Genomic DNA, 25735 nt, shown 5'->3' with positions numbered 1-25735 from the left:
AGTCCTGCACGAAAGTGCGCAGACTACCAAGGCTACACAGGACTACTATTCCGAAGGCAGAGGACAGGCATATCATGTTGTCCAAAACAGAACAGAGTTTGCATTAGTATTGGCATGAGCAAGAAGCATCTTCCAGAGGATTGGTCTGAAGGCACGTGACACAGTTCTACTGCAGAAACTAACTAAGCATGCTTGGCCCTGTAAGCTGCCAGGATAAGAGATGGCCTGGGAGCAAAAGAGAAGCTGCTTGGAGCTCTCTGGAGAACGAGTGGGATACAAGTGCAATAAATAACAGCATCCTTATGAAATCACAACTGTGCACAAGAAACGACAAGCGTAAGAAAAGAATCTTTGTATCAGGTTCACTAATGCAAGGCCTATGCACTGTCATATATGTGGGCACATATCCAGTGCAAATAGCTGATAAGCTGATAAAACCTAAGAAGAGCCTAGCTGGAGCAGGCCAAAGGCCCATCTAGTCCAGCTTCATGTATCTCACAGTGGTCTACCAGATGTCTCAGGGAGCACACAAGGCAACAAGATTACTGCATCCTTTACTCCCTTGCATCTGGCATTCAAATATAGCCAGATGGAATATAGCCTACTTCTAGAACCAGGAGGCTAGAGAAACCCATTGTGGTTTATAACCTGTGATGGACTTTTCCTCTAGAAATCTGTCCAATCTCCTTTTAAAGGCATCTAGTCCAGGTGTCATCACCACATCTTGTGGTAAGGAGTCCCACAGATTAATGACACACTGGGTAAAGACATATTTTCTTTTGTCTGTTCCAAACCTCCTGACACTCAACTTTAGTGGATGTCCTCTAGTTCCTCTGGTCTCATAACTGTCCACTCACAGAAATACAATTTCCAGGGTTCCGGTGGTGGGTGAAATCCACCAGTGCAAATGAAAAAGCTGTCCTCTTTGTGCTTTGCGATTCTGTCACCGCATTGCACGTTTCACAAATACCTAGCAGCCTTGATGCAAAAGGATCATTTCTGCCCTAAGATCACAGTTTCTGGAGAAAGCTTTCGATGATATAACTCAGGTTTAAATTACAGGTCCTTTGTTGGTCCAGTGCCATTTATAGAAGGAAGCAGTGTAACTTGTGAGTGGAGAGGAGGGCAGGAAAGAGGGAGGCGGGCATCAGTAGTATCTCGCTGTCTCCTGCCAGTTTGTCACCCATTGCTTCTTGTGCAATGGAGGCAGGAAGCCGCCGGCTGGTTGATAGCGCTCTTCCTGCCGGATCCGAACGGCGTGATACTTGGGCATAATTCGGTAGTAGCGGGTTCGCTTGAAAAAGTCGCACTGCAAAGAGAGGAAGGGGGAGAGAGACGTCAGTGGAAGTAAAAGAAGAGCTGTACATCCATGTTTGCAAATTAGCCAGAGAAATAGAGAGGAACTAGAGAGGCAGGGCAAAAGAAGGGCAAAAGAATAGTGGCAAAGCGAGCCAGTTCATTTGACCATTTTCCAACAGTGATTGAAGGGCTGCCCAGATAGGTAGCCCTCAGGGTTGGTACAGAGTCTGAAAAACCAAGACACACTTCACAGCATAGCTTCCATCCCCTTTTACAGCACAACCGGAATACTAAAATGATTGACTAGATTTTGGGGAAACAAAACAGGAAATGCAGTTCATTCTGGGAGATCCCAGCATGCCCCACACTTCCTGTTTTATTTGATTGACAAGACTGAGGTATTCTTTGTATTCAGTACCGTGGGAATCACCTTTGTGCTGCCTTTGGAGGTGACATCAATACATCGATCATGAACTGAATGGTTTGATAGAGAGACTGGCGTTGTGACAATTCTGTGGTGTCTTGGACACCTGCCCTGAGTGCAGGGCAAAGCAGACTCACTGTGCATGTTGTGTCATCAGGTGCAGAGCTGCAATTTTGGACAAGCATTACAGCATTGACAATCCAGATCGCTGTGCCAAAGATGTCAGCCCACACATTGGCTTTGCCACAGAATGCTATCTCAGAATGGTCATTTGCACTGGCCCAGAGAGAGTGGGAAGAAGTATAAGAGAAAACAGAGAAAGACCCTTGTCACAGCAGTAGGTGCCAGCTCAGAAGCCAGCCTGGTTATTTAAGCCTAGGAAAAGAAAAGAACATTTGAGTTAGCAACATAAAAAATAGATCAGACAGGCTGACACCTGGTGGAGAGCATCAAGTGCATTTTTGGTGATATGCCAGGAGGACAAGTAGGGATAGAAGTGGTGCATCGTCTGGTACCAATTGCTGTCTTCCAAACCTGAAAGCCCAGGTAAGAAGGTGGCCCCCTCACACTGAAGAGATGCACAGGCATTGATCAGGTGTTTGGGACATGTCAGGATCAGGCTAGGGCTGTATGTGGCCAGTCCCAAATTCAGCACAGGGATCTTGAGTTTGGAGTTTGGGTTTGGAGAACTAGAGTAAGCAAAATGTACTACTCTGCTGGCCAGACAATGATGGAAAGTCAGACATTTCATCTGCTAGGACTGACCAATCCAGAGGCTCCAGACTGTGGACCAACTGCAGCAGCCGATGTTGCACACTCCTGTTCTCTGCCACATCCAAAAAGGGCTAACCACACACAGTCCCAAACAGGGCCATAGACTAGGTCTTGACTTTAGCACAAATGATGCAGAGGATATGTGATTTTCCAGACCCAGGTATTCTCCGAGATCTGTGGGAGCATCCAAATTCCACTTTCTCTGACTCAACACTGGACAGCCGCTCTCCATGTCAGGGTCTTTTGGGAAGGATTAAAGAGTGGAGGGGTTGACAGAGACAGTGAATGAGAGGAAGGCCTTGCCCCAGCCACCCACCCAACTCCACACTCATTTACCAAGAGATAGGGCAAAGGGGTGGGCAGTGTTCCCCCCGAGACAGGAACTAGTAGCTGTCGGTCAACCGCTTAGTTTCAGATGGCTGGATCTTCTTCTTGGCTTTCTGGCCCTTTGCCTCGTACATGGCTCGTGTGCTTGCCCGTCGGAAGAAGCCACACTATGAGGAAGCAGGGGGCAGAGGTCAGGTGCAAAAGGGAAACAGGGTGGGGTGGAGAGGGGAGAAACCAGCCTGCTCAAATATCCCAGCCCTTTCGGTCCAAAGGACAGAACTTTCAGTGTGAACCTGGGACAAGCCTGGCTTTATTGTAAAATACTTGGCAAGAGGCTGGTCTTAAAGCTGAGGGCAGTGGTTCCCAGACTATGTGTTGTAGCTCCCTGGTGAAACCCTGCAGGAAACCAGGCAGGGGAGCTGTGGAATCCTCGTGAAAAACCCACCCTGTCACTGGATAGCTGTGATACAGTGTGTGTGAGTCTTGGGGGTGCATTGCATTGTGGGTTAAGAACAAAAATGGCATTTGGCAAGGAGAGCTCTGGGCTGCTGTTTCTTCCATTGCTCATGTAAGCCACACTAGGGCTGGGACTGGAATGGGGGGCACCAAGGCTAAGGGCCTTCAGGAGAAGGCACCTCGCTTCCTGTTTTGGGGGGTTAATTCAAGAAGTAATGAGGGGGACAGGCTCTGTTTGGACTCTTCCCCTTTGGCAGCACAGTAAGCGGCTCAAAGAAATCACACTGAGCAAGTGGGGTGTTCGGGGGTGGCTGGCCTCCTAATACCTTATAAGGCATTAAAAACATTACTTCCGGTTTCTTGGTGAAACATCCGCAGCATCTGCTGGGCTCAAACAACCCTCCGGAGGCAAGGGGAATTGAGTTCCCCTCGGCGCCGGAGGGAGTGTGTGGATGCGATCAACAGATAACTGGATCCGTGGATATGGGATCCATGGATAAGGGGTCCCTCCCGGATCTTTTTATCCCAGACCACACTGCCCAAATATCAAGTATTCACCCAGTGCCTCTGTTCATAAAAGTCTAAACAGCTTCCTAATTGTCCAACCTGTACTGAGCAACTCCTTATCCAGAATGAAGTGCCGGAGCAACAAAGTCACACCTGTACCCAAAGCATATTACGTAGCTGAGGATTAAAAACAGGCCAGGGAGAGTTATTTCCTGCTCATTTTAAACTGCCCAGGCCAGTTCTGCTGTGGCCTGGTATGTTGAGAACATTTTGTTCTCAAGCAAGGACAACCCACCCATTGGCCAATCCAGGTGTTTATGCCCGCCCTGAAAATACTCGCCAGGCAACCATCTATGCCAGGAGAGTATAAGCTTTTATTTGCACTCCTGCAGCCTCAGGTCAACAAGAATTGTTGGCAGCTTTGCAGCTGCAGCTACTAGCATCCATTAATGCGAACGCTGGACCACTGGCCATTTGGGACCATTTCCAGAGTGTCTCTATAAAGGCAGGGCTAGAAGGGCAAGGCTGCTGTCTCTCTCCTTTTCTCCAGTTCATCCTGGTTTAAATTCTTCTCACCTTCCACAGCAGCAAGACAATGATCCCCAGAAGGAGCAGTCCACATGCAACGGCAAGCAACACTAGCCAGAGTTCAATCTCAGCTGGCTGCTCTTCGCTCAGCTCGGAATCAATGTTCACAGAGAACTAAAAAGGGCAGGAAAAGGAGAAACGTTACGGATTTTGTGGTGGAAGGGCAGGAAGCACGGAACGATGGTTCAGGTGAATGGAAATGGACCCCCATTCTGTTTTAGAACAAATGAAACCCAATGCCAGTGAACCCCATTTGTACCTAGTTTCATTCCTTCAAACGCAAATGCACTTACCTACTGCCCCTAGTGCACAAATTTAATCATAATACTTATTTTAGAAATCTTCATCTATATCAGTGTTTCTCAAACTGGAGGTTGGGTCCCACTAGGTGGGTTGAGAGCCAATTTCAGGTGGGTCCCCATTCATTTCAATGTGTGTTTTATTTTTAATATATTAAACTTGATGGTCTATGACTGCATTTGGGGAAATGTTACAGATTTGTACTTTTAACAGACTACTGTGTCAGGGTGACCACATACAATGGAGGACAGAGAGCCTATACTTTTAACCATTGTACAGAAGAGGGAATTTTGGCAGGTGCAGCTTTTTAAGCCCTTCCATGTTGATGCCTAAATTCCTTCTTCTGCATAATGGTTAAAGGTATAGGCACTCTGTCCTCCATTGTATATGATCACCCTGTGCTTGTATATGCTTTTAACAATGATAGTCAATGGGGCTTACTCCCAGGTAAGTGTGAATACAATTGCAGCTTTTGGGATGTTTTTTAAAACAGATCAGGAACTGCTTGTGAGGGTTAGAAAGGTTCTTCTTTCATTTAAATAAAATTTTAAACTTATACTCATTGTAAACTTTTAATTGATTTGATTTTGTGGTATGGGGGTGTTAAAAACTTTTCTGCTTGATGATGTCACTTCCAGCCATGACATCACTGCCAGCCATTATGCCATTTCTGCCAACGTCGCAAATACACAACAGGGATCAAATGTGTACATCTGTGGGCTGAGCAGAAATTGGCTAATGACATCAGTTTCGGTGGGTCCTGACAGACTGTCATTCTAAAAAGTGGATTGTGGGGCTAAAATGTTTGAGAACAATTGGTCTATATGCAGACCATTCCCAAAGAAAACTTCATGTATATCCTTTGTCATTTTTACAAAGGCACAATGGCACTATGAACAAGATCAGTATTATTTATCCCTTTAACAGCAAACTTTTGTGTGTTGAGACTACTGTAGTCCAAATAAGAAAAGAGATGTCCTTCAATGAACTTCAGACAGCTACAGAATTTTGATTAAGAAAATTTTTTAGGGCCCAAAGCAATTTAAGCAGATCACGTGTGAATAGTTCACACTCTTCTGTAATTTGAACATTTTATTTGGTGATTCAGAAATCTTAGGGTTAAAAGCAGCAAGACTGCATTCCTAGAAAGGCTTCATGGTCCCATCCACGTAGCTCCATTTCTGGAGTTGTACCAAACTACAAATACAGCTTTTCACTTACCCATAAAGTGTGGTTTTTCATGTTGATGGTGGGGGTGTTTGTCCTGAGAAATAATGTGGCCTGCCCGGTCACCGTCACACGGTCAAAGTCGCTGTAATCCTACATTTCCATGGGGATGAATGAAAAAGGGCAAATGTGTTAGCTGCAGCAATGTCTTCCCACTCAGTGGCGTCGCTAGGAGGGTGCAGGGGGTGCGGGCTGCACCACATGACAGGCACAGGGGAGTAACACCAGTACTGGCCAAAATTTTTAAAATCAGAACTGTTACCCTGCACATGCCCGATCTCGTCTGATCTCGGAAGCTAAGCAGGGTCAGGCCTGGTTAGTACTTGGATGGGAGACCGCCTGGGAATACTGGGTGCTGTAGGCTTATACCATAGTCTTTTGAGACTGAAGGTTGCCAACCATCCAATGTGCAATTTCATGCAGAATGCAATGATGAAACAAACCACATTGAAACATGTCTATTCTATCAAAAGCTATAACCAAAAAACCAGCGTGGACGGACAATGGTGCATTACCACGCCCACTGCCCAGGTGTTGCCCCAAACACTGCATGGGAAGAGGTCCATCATGGGGGTGACAAGCTGGCCTCCCGCACCAGGTCATGCCACTGTTCCCACACTCTGAACTTCACTGAGTAAATGAAAATGCCTGACACTGGTGTTTGTCTCCCTTTCTTTTGGATTTACACTTCATGCATTTCATCTACATGGGCACCAGGTGGGACAAGATCCATTCTTTCTGCGGCTGAATATTTGCGTAGCTGAATACAAGCTAAGGCCTAAAAAGTGGTGCAGAGTGACTGGTTTTCAACTGACATCTTACCCATTTCTTTGTCAGCTGGTGCAGCACTCTAATGCTTGAAACAGCACATTGTCACAGGGACAGAGAATGGCCTATTTGAAGGGCCTGACATGCCTGAAATGGAATCCTGGAAGTGAAACCCCTAATCAGGGGCACAACCTGGAATGCGCTGCCAACTGCATCAGATGTCTGTACTGTGTGTTCTGTGACATTTTGGGGGGTGATGAACACATCCCCTTGAACAGGGCACTGTGGATGCTGCAAGATGTTCCCGGTGGCCTTCCTGACTCTCCCTGGAGCCACCATCTGGGATCGCACAGCCCAAGATCGTGGCACCTGGGAGAACTTGGAAGAAGTTGCTGCAAAAGAAGGGAGCCACGACCATGGTAAGTTTGGGAACTGCTGCCTTAAATGTATAGCCAGGAGACGGAGTGGAAGACTTACCTCAATGAACGTGCTGTTCCAAACCCGTGCCCGGACAGTCACTCTTGTCAAGGCTTCAATGTCCCAGAGCGGGCACTCAAACCAGATGCAGCGTGATGTTCCTTTGGAACAGCTCTGGGAACAAAAGGAAGAGAGGAAAATGACTGATCATTCATGGGGAGCGTTTCTCCACATGGGCACCTGGATGAATTTTTGAAGCACTGCTATAAGATTTGGGGACTAGAAAGGATGGGAAATGAACATTTATGGTTCTTCAAAATATGTGTGAGAATAGTTCTATGGTGAGAAGGACGACCAGGCCCCCAGCTCTCCTTCCTTTCTATTATGGTATGGTAGGCATCCTTAAGGATGTACCACCACTCCTCAAGGTGGACAGCATGGCTGGACAGTGGCTGTATGGTATGCACATGGGGCTACTTCTGCATCAAGCCAGTCACAGTGCTGAACGTTCTCTTACCAGCCAAAACCAGCATCAGGACCACTGCATCACTATGGCCTTGACTGGGCTTCCTCTGCTTTCCACAAGCTGCTTCCTAGTATTACAAATTGGGCTGCTGTCTGTGTGATTCACAGAACTCTACCCAAGCATATGGTTTCTCATTCATGACCTCATGAAGCCAAGTGCTGGGCCTCACTAAGGCACCAGCCATCAAGTAGTGGCTCCTAAAACAGGCCTCCTCTTTAGAGGGTGAAATGCTTACCAGAGATGTTTCTGACTTGGCTTTCTTTGAAGCTGCCAAGGTGACAGGAAACTCAGCCTTCGGAGATGCCTCCAGCTCGCGCTTCCTCCGTGTTGAGGTTTTGCCGTTATCAGAGAGCTGGAGAAGGGAAAGAACTGGTCAACATTCCTTTCTTGAAAGAAGACAGCAAAGAAAATGGCTGTGGTTCAGTAGGGAATAACTTTTAGCCCAAGACCGAGGACGACTTCCCTGAACCTTAGAGTCTTTGTCTTTAAACAAAATTCACAGTTAAAAAGCGGAATGGGAAATGACTCTTGAGAGACTGCCTTCAGTCTTGTCAACTGGAATGAGCACTGAACAAGCCAAACTGCCAGACCACAAGTGGCTATTACCATACTACGTGCACAGGGCAGTGGTGGCCACAGGGTGGTAGGGTGAGGTGAAAGTTATGGCCCATCCAAAAATGAAAATGAGTAATGATGGCCTGGGGCAGTAGTTCCCAAACTTACTGGGGACACAATGCCCCTGCAGCCTCTTCTTTCCACCTCAGCCGGGTGCCACCATATTGGATCTAACAAAATTTTGCACGATGCAAGATGGCAGTGCCCAAATCTCATGAGATTTTGTGATGGCGGGACCTGGGAGAACAGGTAGGGGGGCCACTGGGGAATGCACCTAGAGACATGCAATGCACTCTCTAGGAACCCTGGCCTAGAGAAAGAGATGAGATGAAATTAGGGCAGAGATGGAGGGCAGACTCACTGTGAGGTTGAGGTAGTTGATGACGTGCCCAGGGGGCTCACATATCCGGTTTTTATTTCCTTCCACCAGGATCTCAGTCGGATACAGTAGCCATTTCCCATTGCTGACTTCGTAAGGCCATTCAAAGCCCAATATGATGGTTCCCAGGGAACCCAAAGATTCACCATTTGTGGTCACCTAAAAGATAAAGGCCAGATAAAATCTTGATGACGGTCATCACAGGTAGGAAACAAGGACAACCAAAAGGACTGGTGAATTTAACACCTCCGTTACAAAGCAAAACATATGGTGGAGGGGAGGGTAGAAGTTTTCATTTTTAGTGGCGCAAAGAGGGAAAAATAATTCCTTTTGTTCAAATACAAAAATGTTCCTTTAGTGCAACAGAGAAACTGCAAGGTCAAGACAAAACCCACAGTTCACACAATATACTATGAACCCTCTTCTTCCCAGAGCTGGTGTTTGGGGAGCAGATACGCCAATATGCTGCTGTTGTTGCTTCCACTGTTGGAGACATTTCTAGCCTTGTCGATGGTCAATCCCTGGTTCCTTAGATCTTCCTCGATGTGTCTGAGCCACATTTGTGCTGCCCACTGAACCCTACTGCAGGGAAGCCACTCTCTCTAGAACAGCTTGTGTGGCAACCAGCTGGTATTCATTCTGCAGACGTGGCCAAACCACTGCAGTCTGTTTTGGGATTTGTTTTTTGACTGATTGTTGATGATCGTATCTTATCTGAATTGTCTCATTACGATGGCGATCACAGAGACACCCAGGTTCTGTCTCAAGTATTGCATTTGGAAGACCATGAGCTTGTTCATGTCTGATTTGAGCAGAGTCCGTGTTTCTGATCCATATAGGAGAATTGTCAGGATTAGCGTCTGGAAGCGGCAAATTTTGGTCTTGATGACCTTCTTCCAGAGGCACCATTTCCTGGCCAATCTGGCTGAGTGGTGATGGATGCGACGTTTTTCTCTTGTACCAGCGATCCCAGGTATTTGAATTCTTGAACCTGCTTGATTTGGACTCCATCAAGGTGAACGTTGGTCTGTGATCCATCTGTGGTCATAACTTTGGTCTTATCCACATTGATTCTTAGGCCATAGGATTGAGTGATGTGAGCAATGTGGTAAATGATGTTGGTGGCCTCTGCATCTGTGTTGGCAAATATGGCACTATCGTCTGCGAACATCAAGTCAATCAGGACGTTGTTTATGTCGTGCAAACCTATCTTTGAAAGCTCTCCTCATAAAGGCATAAATCACAATAATGAAAAGCAGGGGAGAAGTAAAATCTCCCTGGCAGACTCCAATTTGGATGGAAAATTCATTTGATGATCATTTTGGATTCACACACTGCTACTGCTTGTCAATCTTATTGCCAATGTGTGCACCAGAAGGTAAAAGCACCATTTAAGCAGTTTTCGTAATTTTTGGCAGAGTAAAGTTGGCATGTGCCTTTCAAGAATTCTCGGACTTTCCTTATTTGCAGGCCCAAAAATTATGTGTGGGTAGAGAGGGAATTTTAATCTGCAATTAAACTTGAGTTGATTAATCTATGGATTAATCTATGGATTAATCAACTCAACAGCTATACCAGATTATAACTTGTGCTCTTGTTGTTTTCTGCACAAGCAGTCAATGACTGCTATGAAATCCAGATAAAGAAAACAAACACACACAGATCTTGGACTATGTGAACTCAGAGACTAAAAGTCTCTGATGGGACTAGCCTCACGTCAAAAGGAAGAACCTTACCTGGAAGTCAACTTGAATGGGGCTGCCCACATCAGTGTCTCTCTTCATGGCTGACTCACCCATGACTGTCCCACTGAAATATGTCTGGAGCCACCGGTTTTCTCTGCCATGAAGAAAACATAAGCAGACTTGAGAGAGATGGAGACCTTTGTGAGAAGCTGAGCTGGGTTAACAATTCAGATAACTGAGAGCACAATCCTAACCCACTTTCCAGCACTGGCATAGCTGTGGGGCATGTGCTGCATCCTGCAGTTGGGGGGGGGGGGAAGGGAAGCAGTCATGGAGGCCTCCTCAAGGTTAGGCAATGCTTGTTCCCTTACCTCGGAGTTGCATTGCCCTTATGTCGGTGCTGGAAAGTGGGTTAGGACTGCACCCTGAGGGCCCAATCCTATCCAACTTTTCAGTACCAATACAGACACAATGCAGCCCTGAGGTAAATGAACAAATGTTCTCTTACCTTGAGGAAGCCATTGTGACTGCCCCACCCCACCGCAGGATGCAACTCATGCCCTGTGGGCACAGCCATTTCAGCCCTGCAAAGTTGGATACGTTTGGGCCCTGAGTCAGAGGATCCTCCTTTATTTCAGTGACATCAGAGACAAATGGCCTGTTTCAAGCCATCTCAAAATAACTACTAATGAATGTCTGCTTCTGTTCTGTACTACTAAATTTCTGTTGCAAGTTATCTCAGTAACTTCTATCAAGGAACTTCTATCAAGGAACTATCAAGGACTATTATCAAGGAACGCTGGAAGCTCAAGCTATTGAATCAATTCAGCAGTTGCGTTCAGGGGAATAACAGCAGGAAAAAGATATGCCTTCATCTCCCACTTGTGGGCTACTCAAGGCTGGACGAGATGGGCCTTTGGCCTGATCCAGCAGAACTCTTCTACTCTTGTGACCAGCCAAATGCCAATGGCGAGTTCAAAAGCACTCAAACTCTGGGTTTGGGCCTTCCATCTCATTTTTTAAAATGCATTTTCAAGACTTTTATCTGGCTTTTCTATATATAGAGGTCACGTGGAATTGAGTGTATTTTAAAGCAGCTTGCAAAAAAAATCAAACCACAGTGAAATAACCATGTAAAATAAAAAATATATTCAGTGGAGTGTTTAAAGAGAAACTCAGGGCCCAATCCTATCCAACTTTTCAGCGCTGGTGTCAGGATGTTGACTGCATCCTGTGGTGGAGGGGCAGTTAGAGAGAGGCCTCTTCAAGGCAAGGGAAAGTTTGCTCCCTTTCCTTGGTGCTGCATTGCAGCTGTACTGGTCCTGGATAGTTGGATAGGATTGGGCCCTCAGCAATAAAAATAGTTAAAAGACAAGGGAGGCCCAACCATGAGGTTAACTGAAGCACTCAGTGTGGGCAGAAGGCTAGAGATATGGCAAACTGACAATGGATGCCTCACACCCTTTGCCCACCTGTCATCTCCTTCAGTCCTGGTTGTGCCACCCAGCCGCTGCCCTCTTTTCACTCTCTCCCCTTGGAAAGAAACAAGATGATGGGAGAGCAGAAACTTGGAGGGGTGGCAGAATTGTGCTGCCTCAGGCACTGCTGAAGCTTTGCCTGGGCCTGTGAAGAAAAGTGATGGGACTGTTGTGTCCTGGACAGCTGCATCCCGGTCAAATACTGCAGCCTAGTATTGGACATTCGTGTCCATTCTTTGTGTCCCCCAGACAGTTATGTCCCAATATATGTATCTTTATATTAGGTGTACTTTTTATTTTTAAAACACAAAAGGTAGGGTTAGGGCTGGGATAAGAGGCTTAGGATATATAACATGGAGTTTGCTGCCCAGTTATAGTTTGTTTGTTGCCGAGTTATAGTGGGCTGCAAATAACTGGAATGCAAAAAAAATAAACCAAGACATAAATAACCAGGCACGCCAATGACCAAGACGTATTTGACTAGGACAAAATTTGCCAAGGATGCAGAGACCCCAGGACTGTTAAGAAGAATAAAGCCTGAGAAGAAGGTTGCTGGCAAAGCATTGTAATCACTGCTGGTCTAAAATGAATTGCAACTGGGGCCTGGCACATTCCCACTGGGAGATATGCCATCCTAATACATGCCATGTCTCAGCCCCTCATCTTTCATGGCAACACCAAGTCAATTCACATTGCTCTTTTTCAAAACACTCGTCAACCATGTCAGGAGATACGCACATTTGCAGAGTCGCTTCAACGGTGTAGTCCACCTGTAGAATTGCCGACACCGGCAGCAAATTTTCTTGGAAGCTTATCCTGTCAGAGACACAAAATTCAGGGGGTCTGTTTTGCAGCCTGAGTCCTTAAGTGGTTTTGGCTGCATAGAAAATGCAACTGTGCAGCTCCTTCCCACCCTGTGTGAGAAGTCGCACAGGATATAGTGGAGATGGAAAAGGTGCAAAAGAGAGCAACAAAAATGATTACTGGGCTGGGGTACCTTCCCTATGAGGAAAGGCTACAGCGTTTGGGCCTCTTCAGTCTAGAAAAGAGGCGCCTGAGGTGGGACATAACTGAGACATACAAAATTATGCATGGGAAGGATAAAGTGGATAGAGAGATGCTCTTTTCCCTGTCACATAACACCAGAACCAGGGGACATCCACGAAAGTTTAGTGTTGGGAGAGTTAGGACAGACAGAAGAAAATATTTCTTTACCCAGTGTGTAATTAGTCTGTGGAAGTCTTTGCCACAGGAAGTCATGAAGGCATCTTGCCTGGATGCCTTTAAGAGGGGATTGGACAAATTTCTGGAGGAAAAGTTCATTACGGCTTACAAGTCATAGTAGGCTCTTGATTTTAGAGGCAGGCTGCCTCTGATTGCCAGGGGAGGGCACCAGGATGCAGATTGTGTCTGTTGTCTTGTGTGCTCCCTGGGGCATTTGGTGGGCCACTGTGAGATACAGGAAGTTGGACTAGATGGGCCTTTGGCCTGATCCAGCAGGGTTCTTCTTATGTTCTTAACATGCTATGGTGCCTCCCTATGCCAAAATCAACCTACAGAAAGCTGGGCTTACTCAGGCATGGTGAGAAGCTGAATTGTAGGCTCCTCCCATACATTTCCAAGGTTCTCATATTATCTGGTCGCCTGAGAAGGAGGGGTGATGCTGTGGCTCCACTAAGGCTGCGTATAATTTTTAGCCAGCAATGTCAGTAGTGCTCAAAAGGTGTATGTAAATCTCCTCCCAGCATGCTACTGGCACATATTTTTTAGCTTCTAGATTAGAACACTAGCCACAGTTGCAACCTTTCCTTCAAGCTCAAAGCCTCCCTGCATATCATTTGCCTTCCATATGGAATGCGGGATGTCATGATTGTTGAAGTCAGATGCCAAATGTTTCCACCAAGATAGCTGAGGGCGAATTGGGAGGGGGACAAAGAAACACATGGTAACATGAGGGTTAGCTGTTGATAGTGCTTTTTCTACAGTAGGTCTGTGCAGGCGAAAATGCTCTTCGAAGTTTTGTAAATAAATATTTAATATTGCAAAAGCACCCTGAAGTAGGTACTATGCCACTTTCGGTGCTTGTGTCATTTGTTAATGAATTGAGCCAGATTAGAAGCATGCTAGAAACATACTAGTGAGGTCACTTCCTGCTAGCTGAAAAACATGCAGCCTCAACTGGTTCTAAACACAGAGCAAATCCTGCACTTTTTAGTTCTGAGGTGGTAGGATGGACGGCTGGGGGGAAATCCTATTTTTGAATGCAGCGCTTTGTTAAGAAAGTAAGAGAGAAACCGTCCTGCAAATAGAAAAGTAGCCCAGTTCGGCAGGGCAAAACTTTTCTCTTTGATGTGCTAGTCTTCTGTTTGCGGGGACATTTTGTATGAAGAAAGCATTCAAAAGTGGTATTCCCCTATTCCCCATACCTGCATTTTGAAGTGGAACATTTCACTCCAACACCTCATTGTACTGCATATGTTAAACACAACCGAACAGCAATGCAGGTGGAAAGGTAAGGGAACAAGACTCACGTGGAAGCATCCACTTCTACGACAACATTCGACGTGTTCAGTGTAATTCCGATGACTTCAAAGGCGATATTCAGCTCTGCCTGGAAGAGAGGCAATGTGGCACAGCCTGGTTACCCAGCATGCTCTGCTGCATGTTATAGAAGCAACAAAAACAACAAGCAACAAAAACAAAAAACTTTTTCAGAACTTCTTCAGCTGGATTCAAAGTCTCTCCATGACCTAGGGCTTTGGATACTCTTCAACCAACAAAGCAGAGGAAAAGACTCTTTTATAAGCCCTGATTAAATTTATAAGCCCTTATTAAATTCCAGATTAGTCAATCCTTTCCCTATTTCCAAGAGTGGGAGCCAATCAATATTTCCCATTGTTAAGGAGCTGTCAGCCTTTTTCACACTGATTTTCAGATTGAAAGAATTTTATGGGGGGGGGGGGGCTGGAAATACATATCCTCCATTTAAAAGTGCACATACCTTTTTATAAAAGCACTCTGCTGGCTTAGTTTTCCCTATCTGTTGCTGCTTTAATGCTATTTTTCCTAGTTAGGGCTTCTTTTTACTTCTGAGAATGAACCCAGACAATCAAGGATCATGTGGCAAACAAGATGATGTCACAACATCATTGAGTATGATGTCTAAACCAGATCTGGCTAAGTGCTAATGAGACTGCTGGGCAACAAAGCCAATACAGAATGAAGGTACTGGTTCCTTAACCAGAAACATGGTTGATCCTAGCCAAGGGATCACACAATGAATGAAATTAGTTCACTGAGAGCAATGAAGCTTAATCGAGCCAATGTTTCCTTTGGGCAAATATTTTCATTCTTCTTTCACTCATTTGCACTTTTCTTCTAAAAAATGGCAGCTTTTGACATACCTGACAATAACAAAGATGGCAAAGAAGACTTTCAGCTGAGTGCTACTTTCAAGTAAGCAAACTGTCCTCACACAAATGCACATGAAAATTGCGCATGTACAAATGTGCCTAACACTTTCTTGATCTCATCCACTCTCTCAACTCATGAACCAACTCACCGGGCTTGGTTGGCACGGAGGCTGAATCTGGCCTCCGTGGGCTGGCACACATCTCTGCACTGGCCCAGCCAACCCGCAGCGAGGCCCAAATGAGCATCATGGCATGTTTACAAGCTACTCAGGCCGGCGCAAGGGACTTGTGCTGGCCCAAGGAGTGCTTTGGCTTGCGCTCTTACTGCAGGTTTTATCATGTAAGTTAAGTGGGTCTAGGACTGGCCATGTGCTCAGATGAAACCCCACGTGCTGGAAACCCCATGTACTCTGCCTTGAGTTCCATAATGGAAGAAAGAGGGGCTACAAAATGTCATAAACAAATACAGGTATGTGCTACATAACAAAGTTCTAGCCAGCGATGAGCAAAATATACAGTGGCGGTCCCATAAGGTTATAACGGAAGCTTGTACAGGTTTGTTGCCTAGGAGCAATAGGCTATACCAGATTGTCCCCACTTGATGGTGATGTGCACTAAGAATGTCCACGCAGTGACAAAACCACCTAATGACCTGTTCCTCAGAACGTATCCCCATTGTTAAGTGATGCATTCCAGTAAATAAAACAACCCTTAATAACAAAAGGTAAGATTCTCCTGAGGAACAATTGTGTTGGACTGAAGCAGAGTGAGTTCTTCTCCTTCAGTGGTACCCCTGTGAACAGGAAGCACCCTGGTCAGGGTCTGTAGGTGGAACTTCTACAAGGCTGCCAAGGCAGGGGTTTCAACTAAGCCAGACCCCATGGATGGGTATGAAGCTTTTCTCCTCCAGTAAAATCCTGATCAACTCACCCTTTGGTACTTCTTGAAAGGATTGCCAAGGTCACACAGCACTGTCTCCATCTCCAGTGTGCAGGCCCCGCTCTGTTGAACGTAAAGATTCCTTCATTTCAGTTGACTCTTGGTACACTACATTGACATCACTATACAAGCTTTTATATAAAGAGAGCCAGTGGCGGGCTGTGGACAATACATTGCATTTTAACTGAGGAGAGTTTGCTACAGATTCCTTCCGTCAAGGGATGGCTTTGGACAGACCACCACCTCCTCGTCAAACCTTAATTGAAAACTGTTTCTCTAACATAATTCAAAAGCTCATGCTAGGAATATAGGTACTTCAGTTGGTCCAGCGAATAGGATTGCTCTGTGTATTTTGTACTGTGACATCAACATAGCTATCCAGGGCAATCATTGGGGGTGGCAACATTTTTATGTGCAAGAGCATCAGTGCTCAGTGCATCGTTCAGGAGGTGCAACCTGGAGCCACTTACAGCACTGCAGGGAATGCTCGGTGCAACTCACAGACTCCACACGGTCACCGCATGGTTCAGGCGGTGGAGCAATTTGGAGTGGTGCAACAGACACAAATGTTCTGATTGCCAGAGAAGGATTTCAAAGTTGGGGAGAATGTTCCTCCAAAGGCTCATCGAGTATAGCACCCCACAAAGTCCAAACAGAACAGGAAGCCCATAAAGCAAGGCTTGGATGAACAGTCCTCTCTTGCCGATGTTCTGCCATGATCCAAAGATCTGGACACTGTGAGCGAGGGTTTTTAAAAAATGCCCTCATATTCCAATGAATGATGCATTTCTGGGCTATTCTCCTAAGTCTCAATGGGCACCACTCCTTCTGAAACTTAGGTCAAACATGCAACACTCTTTGAACCTTGCTCAGTGGCGTCACTAGGGTTTCTGTCACCCGAAGTAGGAGGCCGGTGTGTCACTCCTATGATAGATCTCCTCCCATGCAGTGGGTGGGGTAATGCCCCGGCCGTGATGATGCACCATCGCCCTACCAATGCAGGCGTTGGTCCAATGAACAGGATTCATGAACGAATAGGATTCATATTCCAACACAGATTGCTTCATTGCATTCTGCATGGAAATACGCATCACATGATTTGTAACATGATGGTATTATATAAAAATATCAAATTTTAAAAATTTAGGCCAGCAGTGGTGTCACCCCCCCCCCCCGTGCATATCACCCAGTATGGCCCATACCCCCCACACCCCCATAGCAACAGTACTGACTGCTACCATGAGGCCACCTAATGCAGATCTTATACTCTGGAGATAAGACTGCAAACGATGGGTGTACTTATGTCCTGCTGTTCCTATCTACACTATAATTGTGGTCCTGTTTGCCTGATTGGTAGTATCAGGGACAGGAAATGCACAAAGTGAACAGCATGAGGGCCAGGTTAAGTGTGTAGATAAGTGAAGGTCCTCCCACTGGCCATGCCTCGACGATTCGCCCCTTCATACTTCCATCAATATCAGGAGACTGCCCAAGTGACTCTGATCCCAAGGTGAGGGAAACATCTCAATTGAGAGAGAAAGAGGATACATGATTACCAGATACTAGGGACTAACAACAAAGGAGTTGGCTGAGATCACTGCATGATCCTGTGGTTTCCGCCGACCATCTTTTGAGCAAGACGGAGGACTAGCCTGGCCGAATGCATGAATTTTTATCCAAGGGCTTTCTCACCGGCCGGACAGAAGAAGGCCGCAAAGATGCTGGAACACTGATGTTGAGGCGGGCCTCGTGAGCATCCTCTCCATTGGTGGCCGATGTCGGGAAATTTGTGACAGTGACATTCAGGTTCAACTTCTTGACTTCTCGGCTGTACTGCAACACCTGCACGCCATCCCGCCTGTCACAAGAGATGGCTTTGTTAAGGTAGAACCACAGGGTTGCTCGTCTCCCCACCTATCTGTCAGGAGCTGCAGGAGCTGCAACTGAGGTCTTGCAGATTGCTGACATCTCTGGTGGTGAGACATGAGCGGGTCTACGGGTTGAAATTTTTCCAGGGCTGTGAAGCAGTCCAAGGCTCTGGGGCCAACACTCTGCTTTTTCCCACACACTTCACTTCCCGTGTCCCAGGGTCTGACTTTTTAAAATCAAGGAAGAAGAGGTATAACAGCTAAAGTGGCCATCAACACCCGGGCCAGGCCGGCAGGTGGAGGCTGGCCTGTGGAAGAGGTAGGGCACCCTCTGCCAAAAGTGGCCACCTCACCTGGCTTCATCAGCAGGTTAGCCCTGTAAACACATGCTGAGGTAAACTCTTGCTTAGTAACATCATTGCACATTATTTCACAAGCCCTGCTAATTGGGCAAAGAGGCACCTTTTACAGTGGTGCCCTCATATTGAGCAGCAACTGTCCCTCTTCAACCCAGAATGGTGCCTTTTCCAGTGGCTGTTACTAGTGGTTCTTCTGAACCTGTTTTTAGACTGTAAGCACTTTGGGGACAGATAATCATTTATCATTTATTGCTATGTAAACCCCTTTGTGAACTACTTTTTGTTGAGAAGCAGCATAATACTCGTATTCTTCTTGATAATAGTAATAATCATATTTAATAATAATACAAGCCTACAAGGACATTTGAACAAATTTAGGATTTTTTTTGGGGGGGGGGTGCAGAATCAAAAAATGGCACCCATTTTGTCCTATTGGCTCTAGTTTTGGGGGTACTGCACAGCCACCTTATATGCTGATTCAGAGCCCAATCCTATACATGTCTACTAAGAAGTCAGTCCCATTATAGCCAGCGGAACGCACTCCCAGGAAAGTGTGGATAAGATTGTAGCCTCAAGCAGCTTGCTCATAAGGAAGCTGGCATCATGGCTAAATTTGTTCAAGCACCCTTAGCAATGGCTGGCCTGCCTGTTCCAACGCAGATGAGGACTGGGCTGTAAGAGTTGTATGAATAACAGGAAAAGCCTCCCCTTCCCCAGAGGTGTCCCCCTTTCTCACTTGGGCAGGATCTGGTTCTGTTCATTTGCAAAGACTGCCTGAATCTGCAGGTTGCTGTTGCATCGGTTGTCGGTCCCGCATTCCTTCTGGAACTGAATCTGAAAACAGAACACAGGGGTTTGGAGGGAGGCTTGCTGTGTCGCTTTATGTGTATGGAGCACACAGACATGGTGTGTCTGATACAAGCAGCTGGTAAAGGAGGGCAAGAAAGGAAAAGCCATTCCCTGAACACAAATTTCCATTCCTTTTAAGCCCTTTGCAGGTAAAGCTAATTAAAAAAAAAAAAAGGCTTGCAACGAATAACATAAAACACAAGCTGAAAACAACCACAACGTTTGTCAGCTGAAAAATGACTAGCATTACTCCGGTCACCTCTGGAGGCTCTTCTGAGGCCTGTGGAAGCCTCCGAAAGCCTTCGGGGAAACCTTACAAGGTTACTTTCTGTTTTGCGTCAAAACCAAAAGTGATGTTTAAAGCCCTTACAAGGGCTTTGGAGGGCTGGGGAAGCCCTCCCAGGCCCTCCTAATTAAATCATGACTTCTGGTTTTTAATGCAAAACTGGAAGTGACATTTTAAGGTCTCCCAGAGGCCTCAGAAGGCTTTCTGAGGTCCACAGAGGCTTCCGTGGACCTCAGAAGAGCCTCTGGAGCCTTCAGGTTGAGTCGGATCCACAGATATAAAATCCGCAGGTATGTAGGCTCACCTTGTATTCCAAAGCTAAAAACTATCATGAACAACTTTTTCCACCAGGTGGTGCCAGAGTGCAAAGATGCAAAACAGCAGACCTATTTATCTGTGTGTGCCTGTTTGCATCTCGAAACTGACTGTTATCTGGTTGTCTGCTTGCAAAAATCCACTGCACATACTGGCTGGGCTGATATGTAACATCTGAACACATTCTAACTGATCAAGGGTAAAGAGCCAGCAAAAGAATGTTGGCAAATCGTGCCGCATCTATGAGGGAAGTGAAAGGTCATTGTGGTGAGTGGGGCACGGGGCACTTCACAGGTTAAGGTGAACAAGAAAAGCTATCTGGTAGAACAAAAGTGTTCTCCTCTCTTAGTAGCACAACAGAAAATACAGAAATAGGAGCTGGGGAAAGACAAAGAAATCCAGTGACCGAGTAGCTCGTGCAAAGGTGAGTGTTCCTCATTTCTGCAGGGTGCCAACCTCAGTATGATTCCCACGGGGCTGATCCTCATTCAGGACAGGAAATGCGTCAAGGGAACGTAGACCCAAACGGCGCTGCATCTGTTTCTCAGCGAGGGAGTAGTTCATGGAGAATGCGATAGGGTCCAGCTTGTTCCGCACATCATCCTGCAGGGTAGGTAAGATTTTGTCTCAGAGAACTCTGGAGCCCATTTTGAAGCTGATCTTCCCCTACTGACGCTAAGCCTTTCAGAGAACAGCTGCATCTCCCCTTGCATCAACACCATAAGGGTCAACCATCAACCTGACAGATCCTTCCTTGCTATTCTTTCTCCCTTGTATAAGCAGCCATCCCATAATTTATCTCTCAAAAGCCAGGACAATGTAGTGGTTTCTAAATTTGGACTTGGAAGATCCAGGTTCAAATGCTTGCTCAGCCATCAAGCTTCCTGGATGACCTTTGGGCCAGTCACTGTCTCTCAGCCTCACCTGCCTCACAGCTTGTGTGAACAGTAGCGTTGCTAGGGGATGCAGGCCACACCAGGTGAGGTGCACAGTGGAGGCTGACACCACTACGGGTCAAATTTTTTAAAATCTTGGTATTTTTGAATAACACCATCAAGTTATATATCATCCAATGCATAATTTCATGCATAACACAATGAAACAAATTGTGTTGAAATATCTCTACTCTGTCAAAAGTTCTAGCCAAAAACGAAGCAGAGGTTGGGCAATGGTACATCACCATGCCCACTGCCCGTGGCATTGCCTTGCCCTCTGTATGGGAGGAGGTCCATCATGGGGGTGATGCGCTGGCCTCCTGCACTTGGTGATGCAAACGGTCGTGACATCACTGGTTGTGAGGACAAAAGGAAGGGAGGAACTATGCACTCAACCCTAAGGTCCTTGGAGGAAGGGTGGTATAGAAATGCGCAAAAAATAAAAATAAATAATGAGACAGCAACTGTTACCCTGCACATGCCCAATCTCGTCTGATCTTGGAAGCTAAGCAGGGTCAGGCCTGGTTAGTACTTGGATGAGAGACTGCCTGGGAATACTGGGCGCTGCAGGCTTATACCATAGTCTTTCGAGACTGAAGGTTGCCAACCAATGAGCCAGATCAAAAGGCCCTTATTATATAATACTATTGACCAAAAGCAACTCTATGGGGTCTTGGGGTAGGCCATGTTGAATTTTTCCAGCCCTTCCATTGAAGAGCCTTTTTGCTGAAGACTAAAGTGATTCGTTAAAATATTTACTTTTCTAACAAGACGGGGTACACAAAGCGGTTTATTTAACAAAATAAATGAAAGGATGGTTCCCTGCTCCAGAGTGCTCCCAGTCTCAAAAAAGACCCAATGATCTGCAGGTGCACCGTGGGAGTTTGGGGGAAGGTCAGTAGGGCCGTTGGTGGGTGTGAGTCACCCACCAAGGCGGTACCACCCACAAGGCCTTGTCGATTGTCAAAAATCTGATGGTGTGCAGAGACTATTTTAGCACCTAGTCAGTGTGCCATGAGATGAAAAAGGCTGAGAACGGCTGCTTTAGAGGAAGAGTGGGAGAAAAATTATTATTAATTATTATTAACAGTATTTATATACCGCTTTTCAACTAAAAGTTCACAAAGCGGTTTACAGAGAAAAATCAATATAACTAAATGGCTCCCTGTCCCAAAAGGGCTCACAATCTAAAAGATGCAAATGAATACCAGCAGACAGCGACTAGAACAGTGAGTGCTGGGGTGAGGTGGGCCAGTTACTCTCCCCCTGCTAAAAAAAAGAAAATAAATAATAAAATAAAAGAAAAAAGAAAATAAATAATATGCTGATGACGCAATAGCTCCCAATTGCAGTAGGGAGGATTCTGCTTTCAGACAGAGGGACACAGGCGTGAACAGGGTAGAGGAGATCATACTGGGCTCCCTCCCAGTCGTTATCATGTGTACTGCTCTCCCCTCACCCGTAGAAGAACCTTCAGCGTCTGACACTTGTTCTTCGGTATGGAAAGTTGTCCTTTGTAGACTGCAGAGGATGTTCCGGCAAAGAATACGCGTGGTAGGCGGCGCTTCCAATCAGCCTCCACTACGAAATTCAGTACTGCAGAGAGAAGAACAGGGGAATGGTGGGAGGAAGCCGGTCAGAGGCAGTGCCAAGGCCCAGCAGGGAAACTGAGGCATGCATCCACGAACAGCCCCCAACCTCAACCTAGGTCCTGATGTTCCAAACCCAGGTTCCTAGTAAGCCCTGGTTCAAACTAAGTCCTGAGAAAACTCCAAAAATAACAAAAATTATTAGGAAGGTTTATATACTGCTTATCCCCCCTGGGGGCTGGGGATAAGAATAGGCCCTCAGTTTGGCTGTACTTGTCGTAAGAGGCGACTAAACAGCCACCAGGTAGATGGGACTCGATAGCCTGGGAAGGCAGCTCATCTGAGAGAAGGAAAACTCTGATCCCAAACCTCCACTGCCTTGTGGCTACATCCAGTTATGGAAAAGGCTTCAGGAGTCAACCTCGAGGCAAAATCTGGAGCCGGAGTCCCTGAGGCAGTTCATGGCTGAACACAGTCACGTTCTGGCAACTCCTACGACGCCGCTGGAACCAACCGTATTGGCCTCTGCCTTTCCATTGGACCATTTCAGCGATGTGAAGAGGGGGGATTTGCTGCATGGGTAACAGCCTATCCTCCATACCTACTTTACCCAGGCTTCGCGCACTGGAGAGGGCAATCTGTTCCAGAACCACCATTCAGAGCGTGACATCATAGTCTTCCGAGACTGAAGGATGCCAACACATATACTGCTGGTCAGCCACAGGTCACAAAGCGGTTTATATTGCAAAACAAATAAAACAGGCAAGCTCCTGGGAAGAATGAAAATGCTTTGCAAGGTGTGTGGGATGTATGCTAATAAGGACTAAATTGGAATCAAAGATTTACTTATCTGTGCAGGAAAATGCAAATCAAAAAGTGGAGAGTGCCCCTGAGCACATTAAGAGTTCCACAAGCAGCTTTTACACATTAGGGCAGGGGTTCTCAAACTCTCTAGGAACGTTTGGGCCTCTGTAAGTCCTTGCAGGGGAGGGGGAGGAAGACGCTCCACAATCACACCATTGCCAGGGGAAAAGGGCCATTTTAAAAATTGCTATTGCAACCCTGTTTCGTGATGAAAATCAGATGTGGGTCGTGATATCATTTTAGAGCAATTTAGAGGCATGGGGAAGCTTGCAGAGGGGGCTGTGGGCTCCTGCACCCTCTGGAGAGCCACAGGACCCCTGATAAGTTTTTTTTAAAGCCTTTTTTCCTTAGCCTACAATCCTTAGGCAGGATTGTAGAGGTTGCCTCTGCTGACACCCTGCCCCTTAAGGGAGCAGTGACAGAGTTTCTCTGGCTGGGGCATTGGAAACCTCCAGTTTGGGAATCTCTGCTTTAAGGAGAAGGGTTTCGGAATCAGAGGCTGTGCTTGCCGAAGACTGAGCACCTCCAGGTCTCTGTTTAAAAATGAACTGCTCCCAAACTGAACAGGCTTATCTTGTCTACTCACTGATCGTCTCTTTGTACTTGGGGTCTCCAGCACTTTGTGAATAGGTGAAGCAGAGCTGGACCTGGATGCTGTTAGAGAGGAGATGGGGAAGGGAGGGGAGAGAGAGAGAGAGAGAGAGAGAGAGAGAGAGAGAGAGAGAAACACGTGATCAGTAAGGATTATAATTCAATGGAGCAGAACCTGCAGAGAATGCAAAACGAGACTCATGCGGGCAAAATAAAACATTTCTTTTTCCCCAATAGGAGCAACAGAATTGCACATCTGCTTCAAAGTGCCACCCACCAACCTGAACGCTTCACTCTTTACAGCCCAGGAGTGTGGGGGTAGGCTCTGGTGTTGCCCTTTCAAGAGGGAGGCACTCTGCACATGCTCGAAGGTAATGCTGTGTTCAAGTTTCATGGATGTCTATTGTTTGTGTGCTTTCATGCAGTTAAAAGTTCAACATTTCAGGAGTGAATGATGAACTTTAAAAAAAGCAACAACTTCTCTGCCATTTGTTGAAAAAGCACCATTTATTTTCTTTCTCTTAGCAAATAATAATATAATAAATAATATACAGTATTTATATACCGCCTTTCTTGGTCTTTATTCAAGACTTTATTCAAGGCGGTTTACATAGGCAGGCTTATTAAATCCACGCAGGGATTTTTACAAATTGAAAGAAGGTTCTTTCTTTCAAGAACCACTACATTCAAGGTGTTACACTCCGATCTGATTTAACATACTGGCCTCCATCCTCCCACGCTCCGAGCAGATGGAGCAGCTCAGCTGCAGCTTGCCAGCTGCTTCAAGGTCGCACGGTGCCAGTGGCCTTGAACTGGCGACCTTGTGGATGTTAATCTTCAGGCAAATGGAGGCTCTACCCTCTAGACCAGACCTCCTGCCCAAATACAATCCCTCTGTTGTTTTCTCCCATCTTAGCTTATACCTCTGTAAGACATCATGTATACTGATGGCACTGTATAAGTAATTGCTTATAAGTAAAAAGGGGGAGGATCACACTGCCTGTAGGACTGCCAGTGGCCTCCTTTAAAGGGGCAGTTGCTGCTTTAAGAAAGGTGAACATTTACGCCTTTGTTTCTGTGCTGTTCCTGAAAGATTGCCAAAGTGGGAAGGCCTTTTTTCATGAAAAGGGCCCCCTGGTTTTGGCTCGGCCACATCTACTCGAGAAGGCTGAACCTCAATTTTTAAAACCTGCCCCAGATTTTGAAAATCCTTGATACCGTTTAAACCCTGAAAGAAACAGCCGCCCATGAAGCTCACTTCCTTGTGCTGGGACAGGATATCCTGTACCCAAAGCATCCCCAACAGCAACCTGTTTGACCTTTTCATGAAACGCACATCGTCTCTGCCTACCGTATGCCTGTGCTGCCTTGCTATAACATCCAGATGCTTTGCCGTTCAATTCAGATTTTAACCTGAATCTCTCTCCTTCTTGTGTAAACATGACTACTTCATGTCCTGAACTTGGTCGAGAGGGAAAACAATTGTTCTCTCAAATCTTTCCAACATCCTCTTACGTTATTTGAAAACTGGCAGTCTGTTTCCCCTTCATCTTCCTTTCCGTGGGCTAAATATACCCAGGTCCTTCAAATTTGAGCTCACACGCTTCCCAGAGTGTCCTGCCACTACTTTTTTTTTTGGGGGGGGGGGCATTGGAAACCCCCATTCTCAAATGGTGAGAATTTAAGAGGAAAACAAATAGTGTTAGAGGGAGACAATTACCCAGTGGCATCACTAGGGGTTACATCACTCAGTTCAGGAGGCCAGTGCATCACCCCCATGGTGAACCTCCTCCCATGTAGTGCATGGGGGAACACCAGGGCACTGGGTATAGTGATGCACCATTGCCCTGCCGATTTTTTTGGCTGTAACATTTGATAGATTAGAGACATTTCAGCACGGTTTGTTTCATTGCATTCTATATGAAATTATGCATCAAACGATGTATAACATGATAGT

The 25735-nt window shown here is 46.1% G+C and overlaps 1 protein-coding gene and 1 pseudogene across 1 annotated transcript in view; one reads left to right on the top strand and one right to left on the bottom strand.

Annotated features, from left to right (window-relative positions):
• Positions 1 to 1235: 1235 nt before the first annotated feature.
• ITGA3 (integrin subunit alpha 3) overlaps positions 1236 to 25735 on the bottom strand; it is an 82389-nt gene continuing 57889 nt past the window's right edge. The window contains exons 11-26 of the mRNA XM_066628847.1: positions 23774 to 23841; positions 22194 to 22330; positions 20256 to 20402; positions 19086 to 19183; positions 17815 to 17980; positions 16114 to 16185; positions 14302 to 14381; positions 12509 to 12586; positions 10344 to 10446; positions 8590 to 8766; positions 7849 to 7965; positions 7148 to 7261; positions 5897 to 5995; positions 4364 to 4489; positions 2834 to 2991; positions 1236 to 1309 (exon numbers count right to left, since the gene is read on the bottom strand). Coding sequence (XP_066484944.1) covers positions 2881 to 2991; positions 4364 to 4489; positions 5897 to 5995; positions 7148 to 7261; positions 7849 to 7965; positions 8590 to 8766; positions 10344 to 10446; positions 12509 to 12586; positions 14302 to 14381; positions 16114 to 16185; positions 17815 to 17980; positions 19086 to 19183; positions 20256 to 20402; positions 22194 to 22330; positions 23774 to 23841 — 1693 coding nt within the window. The 3' untranslated portion in view covers positions 1236 to 1309; positions 2834 to 2880. The remainder of the gene's footprint in view (positions 1310 to 2833; positions 2992 to 4363; positions 4490 to 5896; positions 5996 to 7147; positions 7262 to 7848; positions 7966 to 8589; positions 8767 to 10343; positions 10447 to 12508; positions 12587 to 14301; positions 14382 to 16113; positions 16186 to 17814; positions 17981 to 19085; positions 19184 to 20255; positions 20403 to 22193; positions 22331 to 23773; positions 23842 to 25735) is intronic.
• Positions 6148 to 6266, top strand: LOC136655084 (5S ribosomal RNA; annotated as a pseudogene).

The sequence above is a fragment of the Tiliqua scincoides genome, chromosome 5 (genome assembly GCF_035046505.1).
Source record: "Tiliqua scincoides isolate rTilSci1 chromosome 5, rTilSci1.hap2, whole genome shotgun sequence".
NCBI lineage: Eukaryota > Metazoa > Chordata > Lepidosauria > Squamata > Scincidae > Tiliqua > Tiliqua scincoides.
Note: the sequence above shows the minus strand (reverse complement) of the source record. Positions and strands in the feature narration are given on the sequence as shown.